The sequence below is a fragment of the Trachypithecus francoisi genome, unplaced genomic scaffold, assembly GCF_009764315.1.
Source record: "Trachypithecus francoisi isolate TF-2019V2 unplaced genomic scaffold, Tfra_2.0 Lachesis_group4, whole genome shotgun sequence".
NCBI lineage: Eukaryota > Metazoa > Chordata > Mammalia > Primates > Cercopithecidae > Trachypithecus > Trachypithecus francoisi.
The window spans coordinates 50657771-50669732 of record NW_022681469.1 but is presented as its reverse complement, the minus strand read 5'-3'; the positions used below and the strand labels follow the sequence as shown (position 1 = coordinate 50669732).

The 11962-nt window shown below is 36.2% G+C and overlaps 1 protein-coding gene across 1 annotated transcript; it reads right to left on the bottom strand.

Moving 5' to 3' along the window:
- Nucleotides 1-6517: 6517 nt before the first annotated feature.
- On the bottom strand, nucleotides 6518-7124 carry CUNH7orf66 (chromosome unknown C7orf66 homolog). Its single transcript, XM_033193333.1, is given in 3 exon segments — nucleotides 6518-6698; nucleotides 6700-6836; nucleotides 7022-7124. Coding segments are annotated over 3 exon segments (357 nt in total). The 3' UTR covers nucleotides 6518-6581.
- Between the last annotated feature and the right edge of the window lie 4838 nt (nucleotides 7125-11962).

Genomic DNA, 11962 nt, shown 5'->3' with positions numbered 1-11962 from the left:
CAAACCCCAAATGGTCAGGCAACTGGAACCTTGGACAATGGCTCCTTTTTGCCAGGGACCCTTAGATAGACCTCTGGGAGAAAATTAACTGCCATTTTCCCAAAACAACTCCCCCTGTCAGCAGGAAGTAGCTAAGATTGGTCATCATCCATATTCTAATCGCAGTTAGGTATGCCTCTTCAGAGAGGGGAAATGATATGGACAGGAGGCAGGAAAACACTGGATAGAAGAGGGTGGTTCCCTGGCAAAAGCCCCACTCTCAAGCCTAGAAACCCATGGCCCTGAATGGGAATAGGCATTCCTATTTTCATGCCCATATGTTGCCTTTTGGCCCACCACACCCCCCATCCTGTATCCATATAAGCCCCAAACACTGGGCTCCACAAGCAAAAGAGAGGCAAAGTGGCAGAGCAACAGAGAAGGAGAGAAGAGAAGGAGTTTCTGAATGTCGAGAGGAATTTGGCTGGTGATGGTGAGAGAGATCCTTTGTGGAATGGTTGAACTCCAGGGGCAAATCATCTTCCCACTCCATCTCCTTTCCAGCTCCCCATTCATCCTGCCGAGAGCCACCTCCATCACCCAACAAAATGCCTACACTCACCATCCTTCAAGTCCATGTGACCTGATTCTTCCTGGACACTGGACAAGGACCTCAGTACCAAGAGAGCAGGGTGTAAAAGGCTGGCACCCTGACTCTACACTGATCTGGTTAACACTTAGCCATCCATGGACAACAACCACTAAAAGAACATTAATTGTAACACACCTCTGTCACAAGTCCCACGAGGGGGTCAGGAAATTCTCCTCTCACTAACTCTCTGTAACAATTGTTTCCTGCTTCTCTCCCTTATTTAGATAAAATAATTTAAGAGTGAAGAGAAAAAAAAGGCATAATTGAGTAGCAAAGCAAAAAAGTGTGAGAAGATTATGGAAATACTTGGCTTAAGGGAGCCACAATTTTCACTTAGTCACCCTCTTTCTGAAGCTTCTTAGCTGTTAGAGCCAGAGGAGGAAAGATAGGCCTGCCCTGAAGGATGAAAACAAGGACACAGGTGAAGGTCTAATTCTGATAGAGTGCTGGTGAAGGGCACCCACAAATCAAGGTCACAGGCCTAAAATAAAGGAAGGATTAAAGAGATACCAGGAAATTGCAAAAATAAGAAAAAAAGGAAGGTATTGCAATTTTAATAATAGGAAAAGAGGTAAAGTTTAAAGTACTAATCAAGATAGGGAAAGATATGTTGTAATTATAAAATTACAAAATTAACAATATATGAAGGTACTAAGACACCACACAACAAAAGCACCACAAAACTATACAACAGCTAAATATAAAAAGTAATGTCTGTTAGATATTCAAGGATAAATTATAAAGCTAAAATTATAATGGGATACCTAAAAGCTCATTTTCAAGAATTATATAAAAAATAAGATAAGCAAATTAAAAATGATATAAATACATTTTCTCATGTACAGAGAGCAAGATAAAAATATTTGGAAATGTATATTCTTTTAATTGAGAGTACAAATTATTTTCTATATCCATGGAAACCTTACAAAAATAGATCACATAACTGACCTCAAAAGCAAATCTTGATAGAATTTAAAAAGTGAAATGTTTTACAGGCTACTTTTTATGAACATAATAAAATAAAATTAGATAATAAAATAGTGATCCTCTTTCTCTGCTCACCTCCCTAATAGCAACTACTTGGAAATTAAGAATGCACTCATTGTTAGCCCTTGGATCAAAGACAACATGAAAACTGAGATTACAAACCATCTAGAAAACAACAAAAAAGGATGAATATCCAAAGAGAACAGAAAAAAACTGAGAAAATTTATAACCTTATATTTCTTTGATAAATGGCAAAGTAAAAAGGAAAGAGAATGAAACATATTTCAAAGCCTAAAGAAAATTTATAAAGAAGTATAGAACTAAAATCAAACAATTAGGGCTAAAGAAGTGAGAAAAGTGATTAAAGATATTAGATCACCTACCACCAAGGATGGGAGAAAAAGAAGATATGTCATTAGAAAAGTCATTGTGAACATATGTACAGGAATACCTTGCCTTATTAAACTTTGCAGATATTATGTTTTTTACAAACTGAGTGTGTGTAGCAACTGTGGTCAAGCGCAAGTCTATTGGTGTCATTTTTCTGACAGCGTGTGCTCACTTAGTGTCTCTCCATCACATTTTGACAATTCTTGTAATGTTTCAAATGTTTTCATTATTATTATATCTGCTATGGTGATTTGCGATCAGTGCTCTTTGATGATACTATTATAATTATTTTGGGGCACCGTGAAATATACTCCTAAAAGACAGAAAACTTAATAGATGTATGTATTCTGGCTGCTCCATTGACCATCCATTCCCCCATCGCTTTCCTTTTCTTTAGGCCTTTCTATTCTCTGAGACACAGTAATATTGAAATTAGGCCAATTTATAACCTTGTAATGACCTCTAAGTGTTTTAAGTAAAAGGAAAAGTTGTACTTTTTCACTTTAAATCCAAAGCTAGAAATAATTAAGCTGAGTGAGGAAGGCATGTTGAAAGATGAGATAGGCTGAAAGCTAGGCCTCTTGAGTCAGATAGTCAAGTTGTGAATGCAAAGAAAACATTTTTGGAGAAATTTAAAAGTGTTACTCCAGTGAACACACAAATGATATGAAAGTGAAACAGCCTTATTGTTGATACGGAGAAAGTTTAGTGGTCTGGATAGAAGATCAAACCAGCCACAACATTCCCTTAAGCCAAAACCTAATCCAGAGCAAGGCCCTAATGCTCTTCATTTCTAGGAAGGATGACAGAGGTGAGGAAACTGCAGAAGAAAAGGTTGAAGCTGGCAGAGGTTGGCTCATGAGATTTAAGGAAAGAGGCCATCTTCATAACATAAAAATGCAAAGTAAAGCAGCAAATCCTGATGTAGAAGCTGCATCACATTATCCATGAGATCTAACTAAGATCATTGATGAAGGCGGTTAAACTGAACAATGGATTTTAAATGTAGACACAATAGATTTTAAATGTAGACAAAACAGCCTTCTATTGAAAGAACATATCATCTAGGACTTCATAGCTAGAGAGTAGAAGTCAATACTTGCCTTCAGAACTTCAAAGGACAGGCTGATGATCTTCTTAGGGGCTAGCACAACTGTTGAATTTAAGCTGCAGCCAATGTTCAATTACCATTTCAAAAGTCCTAGGGCCCCTAAGAATTCTGCTAAGTTTACTCTGCCTGTCCCTATAAATGAAACAACAAAGCGTGACTGACAGTACATCTGTTTACAGCATGGTTTAGTGAATATTTTAAGCACACTGTTGAGACCTAGTGCTTGGAAAAAAAGATTGCTTTCAAATCATTACTGCTCATTCACAACACACCTGGTGACCCAGTACCTCTGATGAAGATGTACAAGGAGATTAATAGATAAGTAGATCGAAGATATAATAAATAAATTGATCTTCTATCAGCAATTAAGACCTAGAAATAAAAATGAGGGAGAGTCCATTAAATAACAATATAAGCATAAAATGTATAGAAATACCCTTGCCAAGACTAGCATAGAATTGTTACCCAAAAAATTATAAACTTTTTGAATTGTATAAAATAGTACTAAAATGAAAAGGGTAATATTCTTAGGAAGATTAAAATGTCAATTCTGCTAAAATTAAGAATTAAATGTAATTTTATTCAGATTCCAGAGGGTCATATCCAGGGATAAATATTATAAGATGATCTTAAATATGAAATAATAAATGCCTGACAATAGTTATGAAAATATAAGGAAAAGAAGAGCAGAGATAGAAGACCTACCTTACTATTGTTAGAAGTAAGGTGGCATTGTTCTAGAATTAGAAAATTAGATCATAATGTCAAAAACAAAATTAAAGAATTTTAAGGTAGGTTAAAAAATTAAAAATTTGTCAAATGATTCCAGTACATATAAGCATTTAATATATGACAAAGTATTTCAATTTCATTGGTAAAAGATGAATTATTTAATAAATAGTTATATAACAATTGACTCTCCAATTGAAAGAATAAGTTTGGGTTCCTATTTTAACATGATAGCTAGAATACATTTCAAATGAAATAATAACAAGTGCAAAAAATTTAAATATATTAGAATTACAACTAGGCTGCACATGTGATCCAGGGTGGAATGACTTTCTTAGGTAAGATTAAAAACCTAGATGCTCTAAAAGATTACATATTCGGCTAGACAAAATTAAGGCCAGGCATGGTGGCTCACATCTGTAGTCCCAGTGCTTTGGGAGGCTGAATCAAGAGGATTGCTTTGGGCCAGGAGTTTGTGACCAGCCTGAGCAACAGGCAAAATCCTGTCTCTTCAAAAAACAAAAACAAAAAAAACAAAAACAAAAACAACTAAAAACAAATCCTTAAGTAAAGATTATCAAGTTTTAGTATATATACTATAAAAATGGATAAGAAAAATAATTGATTAAACAATAAAAACAGAAATATTTCATAGTAGAGAGAAAATCTACATGGCCAATAAACATCTGAGAAGATGCTGAAAATGTAGTCAGAGATGTAAATCAAATACAATTTAGTGTTATTTACATCCATTAGATTGTCAAAAATGTGGAAAGAATAATAGCATTATTACTAGCTGTAATATGAGGAAATGGGTACTTTCATATATTGGTAGACAAATGCAATTTTGCAGGCTTTTGGAAAAGAAATCTGATAACACTTACTAACATTAAAAATATATGTATCCTTGACACCACAGTATTATTACCACATATCTGTCCCATAGTAATAAAAGTATCAGCATATAAAATTATATGTACAAGTATATGTATCATAGAATTTTTCAAATGTGCAAAAATACCGAAATATGGGAATGTAAAAAATGCTTATCAATAGGAGAGGGCTTGAAATAAATAGTGGTTTGTCTGCATTGTGGAATACTGTGCTATAAGGCATTGATTAGAAGTAGTATATTAGAGGCCGGGTGCGGTGGCTCAAGCCTGTAATCCCAGCACTTTGGGAGGCCGAGACGGGCCGAGGTCAGGAGATCGAGACCATCCTCGCTAACACGGTGAAACCCCGTCTCTACTAAAAAATACAAAAAACTAGCCGGGCGAGGTGGTGGGCACCTGTAGTCCCAGCTACTCGGGAGGCTGAGGCAGGAGAATGGCATAAACCCAGGAGGCGGAGCTTGCAGTGAGCTGAGATCTGGCCACTGCACTTCAGCCTGGGCAACAGAGCAAGACTCCGTCTCAAAAAAAAAAAAAATAGTATATTAGAACTATTCTAGTTGATTTAGAGCAACGTACTCAAGGCATTTTTGAATGAGGAAAGTTAGATGAAGAAGAGTGTATATTATATTATCTAATCTGTATAGTCAATTTTAAACTCCTTATCAATTGCATATGCATGTGTGTGTGTGTGTAATTACATAATCCTGAAGTATAACATAAAAGTACAAACACAGTGTTGTTAAGATAGGTTAACAGTTTGACTGACAGAGGAGCAGTGAGTCTGGATGAGTTGGAGAGAAATGGTGGAAAGAGGTAAGATTGGAGAAGAGTTGGGTGAGGAATAGATAATTAACTTTTACTTTATACATCTTTGTACGTTTTACTTATTAAAACAAGCATGTGTTAAATCCGTAATTCGAAAAGTACATCTATAAAAGAACCTTTAAAATATTGAGTTAAATTAAACTTTTTTGAACACTCCAGGGATTTGAATGGTGGCTTCCCAAAAGATATGTTGACCCAGAACCTATGAATGTGACCTTTTTCGGAAAAACGGTCTTTGCAGATGAAATTAAATTAAAATCTCCATTGGAGATCATCTTGCAAAATCCTAAATCCAGTGACAAGTGTCATCCTAAGAGAAGAGAAGAGAAGGGGAGAAGACACACAAAGAGGAGAAGGCTATGTGAAGGCTGAGGGAGAGACTGGACTGAGAGCCACATGCTAAGGACTGCAAAGAGACACCAGAAGCTGAAATAGGCAAGAAGCAGAATCTCCCCTTAACCTGCTGCAGGGAGTATGTAGCCCACCTGATACCTTGATTTTGGACTTCTGACCTCCATAACTATGAAAGAATAAATTTCTGTTGTCTTAAGCCAGTAAATTTGTGGTAATTTGTTACAGTAACCTAGGAACTTAATACAAATATGAAACCTTTATTTCAATGGAAATTTTCTGTGAGTTCCAATATGTAAAAATATTAGAACTACTCTGGCTCATGAATGAGACATCCTGCCCCACCATTCCCACCCTTGTGTCACCACAGAAACACTAGTGATACTTGGATCACAGCTTGAACATCACTGATTTAGTCCAATCCCCTTTCTGTACAGAAGAGAAGAGTGGAACTTGAAGAATGTTTCCCATCTTTTGATAAGTTAAGAAACTCGAAGGAACCTTATGCCACTTTCTGAATTTGTTGCTTGTAAGGTTTAGGATCATTTTAAGTATCTTATGACAGGTTACTTTAGTTCTGTTAGGTCTTCCTATTTTTATACTTTTGACACATTCATTTCACTGCCACACAATCATTTTTGTAAAGTTTTATTCACGTTTTTCCTTAAGTTTCCATTTCCTTTGGAAAAGATTTTTCAGAACTCATTGGTTTCTTGTGGACAATCCCCAGATATGCACCTTTCACTCCTTTCACTTGAGGTATGTATCCCTCATGAATTCTTAGCTCTGTTTCTCTGCTCCATCATGTGACTATACTAAGCTGAGAATTCCCCTGACATCACTGGATGCAATGGGACCAGGGTATAAAAACACCTGAGAAGGCATGACATTTGTGGTGCAGAAAGAATGAGTACAGCCTATGTGCAATGAAGAAAAACAAAGAGACTGAATGCTGAGCAACTGCAGTTAAGGTACCATGTCTCACAGTAGGGCACCAGGTTTATGCACAATGGGTCAGGCTCATTCCTCAACATGGATGATTCTTTATTTCTAAAAAAAAAAAAAAAAAAAAAAAAAAAAAAAAAAAAAAATCTCACCTTTCCTGAAACAGCATTGCAAGGCAACTGAGGCTCCAAAGGCTCTGATGAGTGAGATGAGGTGCAGAGAGTTGAGAAAGACCACCCCTGGGTGTTATCACAGCCATCATTTTGCAAGACTTATATGGGTCATTGCATGTTTGAGATCAACATATGTTTTGTGTAGTGGAGAACAGAATTAATTACATCTGAAGAAGAAGTTTATAAAGACCTTCAACTTGACATTTTTGCAGTCACACGCACAGATACTATGAGAATTTTGAACAATAGGCTTCAAAAACCATGATTGTTACATATTAGCATGGAGCACATGGAAAACAAAAGGTAAAGAGACAATGAAAAATAAGGATGACCAAGACAGAAATAAACACAAAAATGAAGAAGGTGGAGATTATTCTGTTTATTGTAACTAAGGGTTTTATATACAGAAATATATCAATTCTTATATATTTATAACTAATATATGTTTTATATATTTATAATTGTGAGCATATTTGTAGTTTGTGATACATACACAGACACACACACACACATCATAACTCTCATTGTTGGGTTTGAAGATGGCATAAGTTTGTTCCAAATATTTCAGGGGACATATTTATAAAAATTATTTGTTGTTTATCTGATGTTCAAATTTAACTGGGTATTCTGTGATTTCATTTGCTAAATCTGGCAACCTTTTTCTTAAGAAGTTAATTTGTGTTCTATTTTTAATACGGAGGCCTTTTTTACTTCTCAGTATCTAAGTAAAATTGGTGTAATGCCCACTGTTTCCACTCTGTGGAAGTCCCAAGAGGTCTTCATATTTCTAAAAAGTTTACCAGGAACTTGTATTCATAGGTTTCTCCAGGTCTTTGTGTTTCTACTTTCTGGCATACTATATCTGTCTCACAACTCTTCCATTTGACATGAAGTTCAGCTCTTTCTTCAGTTTTCATGAAGAAATGTTACCACACATACATGCAAGAATTTGATGTTTTATTTATTTGGTGCATCATCATGAACAACAGTAAGATCTAAAACCCTACTTTCCTCCCTACTCTCATCTGTTGTCCTCAAATTTCCTCTTCCTGGTGGCCCTTGAACAACTAAATTCTTCACTGAAACTTCAGGGGTCAGTTTGTTTGTTTGTTTTGCCTTGATGGTGGAAATGGGAAGAGAGAGGATCTCACTTTCAACTCTAAAACATTAAAACATTTTTCCCAAGACAGACTTATTTTTCCTGTGGAGGAATTCTACTACTGGCTGTGAAGATAATACATTTTCTCCGTCTCCATCTTATTACATATTTAATATAAGCATAAAAGCAAGTCTACAAAAAAGTTGGTTTCGGTAATATGTTACATTGGAAAAATCAGTGTGAATTCATGTCTTCAAAAGATTTATTTTCCAACTCTATCATTGTTATAAATGGCCCAGCAGCAGGGACACTACTCTAATGTATTACCAATCCTCATGTGCACCCCAGCACACACATTTTGGTCCCTAGAGGATAATTGGCTTCAAGTTTGTTGTAAAGACAAAATAAGATGGAGTCAAAGCAACCTGTTGTTAACCAGAAGACAAGGCTGCTTCTTGGAACGTCGGGGAGTAGTTCTTCAATAACAAAAACATAGCAAATAATAACAAAAGTAATAATGCTAATTGTGAAATTGGAAAAAATTAAGTCTCTAAAAAGCCATAATTTCACAGTAACACTCGAAGGAGAAAACACAAGGTATGCAAAGAGCTACTTGCATTACAACAACAGAAAGATTCTAACAGGCTCTTTCCATCCTTATTGCTTTAAAGAAGTAGGAGAGTATTTAAATATGATGTTTTCTTCTTTTTGTTCAGGGTATGTTTCCATATGTTCAGCATATGCTTGTTTATATCTGTGTAAGAAAGAAGATACGTGAATGTACCAATATGAGATAGGATTTCTGTACAATGAGGCAGACCTTTTTACTACTATAGAAAATATCAAAAAAGGAGGGATATTCTGAATACTAAAGAACTCATCAGCATTAATGGTCTTATAGAATAATGACTTACAAGTATGTTATAGTTGATTACAGCTATGGCATACAGATATACACAATGACCGTGGCAAAACAGAGTGTGGCAAAATTATAAAAGGATTAAATGTTCTAAAAAGGAAAAGTAAGCACAGAGATTCAATCCTTCATCTCCTAAGAAATGAAGTATCTACTAATTATAAGTAAACCTTTATGAATATTAATAAAATACTAATAAGAAATACATGCATTTTAATAATTAAAACAGACTAGATCAGTATGTCATAATTTTAAGGCAATGACAGATGCTTCTGGCTATAAGAAACATTAGGAAAGATAATAAATCCTCAAATATTAAAATGTATGTTAAAGACAAGGATATACGGGATTCAGGATGCAACAAGTGAAAGTTTGATATAAGAAGGCACTTGGTATATTGTGGATACTGAAGTTTTCTTCAGTTTGGACCATTCTACCAAGTCTTATAAGTGAAACATAAATGAACTATCCAACAACGTGGACGCTGATATCTGAGATGGCATTTTCTTTTCTTTTAGATCTGGAAAAATTTACAAAAATTCCCTAGAAAGATTTTAAACACTGGTTGTAGTAAAGCTATAGAAAGTTTACAAAAATATTTTAAAAATTTGAACCATGGCATGGTGAAAAAATAGGAATTAAAGCAAAGTTTCGTTCATGATATTAGCACTTTTGCCGTTTATTACTATTATTTTGTTTATTTTAAATATTTAATTTCCACAGGTTTTTGAGGAACAGGTGGTATTTGTTTACATGAGTAAGTTATTTAGTGGTGATTTCTGAGATTTTGGTGTACTCATCACCCAAAGTCCTTTGTATTGTTCTTTTGCCTTTGCATCCTCATAGCTTAACTCCTGCTTATGCGTGAGAACATATGATGTTTGGTTTTCCACTCCTGAGTTACTTCACTCAGAATATTGATCTCCAATTCTATCCAGGTTGCTGCAAATGTCATTATTTTGTTCCTTTTTATGCCATTAGTATTACTTTGTAGTTTTGATTATGGAATCATTGAATCATCATGCTTTTGTATATTTATTTGCTATCGAGTATATTTAAAATATTAAAGGGTCAGCCACACAAATACTAATTACAATTTAAAATTATTTAAAGGAATTTAATCAAATTTATAGTCAATAATGCCCACAAAAGTTGATATTCTTTAGAGCAGAATGGAACAAAATTGAGATCCATACAAAGGATCAATGAAACCAAAAGTTTGTTAATTGAAGGGATAAACAAGATTGATAGACTGCAACCTAAACTTTTTTTTTTTTTTTTGCAGTTGTAAGATTTAATAGAGCAAAAACAGAGCTCCCATACAAAGGGAGGGGACCCAAAGAGGGTAGCCATTGCTGGCTCGAATGCCTGGGTGTATGTCGCGATCATTGTCCCTCCCGCTGTGCTCTCAGGCAATAGTTGATTGGCTATTTCTTTACCTCCTGTTTTTGCCTAATTAGCATTTTAGTGAGCTCTCTTTACTACCTGATTGGTTGGGTGTGAGCTAAGTTGCAAGCCCCTTGTTTAAAGGTGGATGTGGTCACCTTCCCAGCTAGGCTTAGGGATTCTTAGTCAGCCTAGGAAATCCAGCTAGTCCTGTCTCTCAGTCCCTCCTCTCAACAGGAAAACCCAAGGGCTGTTGGGGAGGTTGGCCGATGACCACTCTAACTGCTTACTGCTAAATTGGGGCGTAGTAGGGGTTGTGCAGTTGAGATTTCCTCACGAGGAGTGTCCTCGATGTCATCAACATTGGAGCATGGGTTAGCAAGCTGGTCCAGGGGTCCTCAGTAGATCTTAGTCATGGACTGCATCAGGGGCTCCATTTGAAGAATGATTTGTAGTTTTACAGCTTCAATTCTGGAAGAGATGAACTTAATAAGGAGGTTAAAGATACAGAGATTGAAATGTATGACCCTGACTATCTGCTTCATAGTTTCAAAAAGACCTGGTCCAGTAAATAATAATTTGGCCATCTGGTGGGTTCTATCAATGCCTAAGTGAAAGGTTTGGTGAAGGATTTTAAGTAATTTTAATGGATTAACTGCAGGCAAAAGTATTTTCCCTTTGGTGGCTAGCCATCCTGCGGGGAGGACACTGTCCTCATGGGGTTTCCCATTCTATTTCTCCTGTTGAGTACTGGGGCTTGGTTTCTCAGAGGGGATTACCTCATACTAGGCGTCCTTCTATAAGCATTTTAATGGAGGGTCCTACCTTGTGGCTCCTTTGGCTTCAATATTCACTTGGCAGTTTGCTTTTATTTTATTTTATTTTCCTTTTTGATGACCCCAGCAGTGTAAGACTGCCACCTCTTTAGGTTTTTGTACAGCCAATAATAATCTCCTAATGGCTTCCTGATGTTTGATAGGTGTTCCCTTGAAAGCTAGGAATTCCCTTTCTGTCCATATTGCAGCATGTGCATGGAGGACTAGGTAAGCATACTTAGAGTCTGTATATATATTTACCCTTTTTCCTTCTCCTAATTCTAGTGCCTGGATGACGGCTATTAGTTCTGCCAGTTGAGCGCTAGTTCCTGGAGTGAGGGGAGTACTTTCAAGTATTTTATTATTACTGACCACTGCATATCCCACTTTTCGAAGTCCTTTTTCTACAAAGAAACTTCCATCAGTATACAAGTTGAGGTCGGGATCAGTCAAGGGAACCTCTAGAATGTCCCCTCAAGTGGCATAGGTTTGAGCAATCACCTGTTGATAGTTATGTTCTCTACTGCCACCACTACCCATAAACAATGAGGCCAACCCTTTGCCACTACATCAGTTTCCTTATTCAGGTATGCCATGGGTTGCAAGCTCATCCCTTGGACCTGTGTAAGGACTCCTAGTGTTATTCCTGTTTTTTCTGTGACATATAAAGAAAAGTCTTGCCGCATTGGCAAGCTTAACACTGGGGCTTGA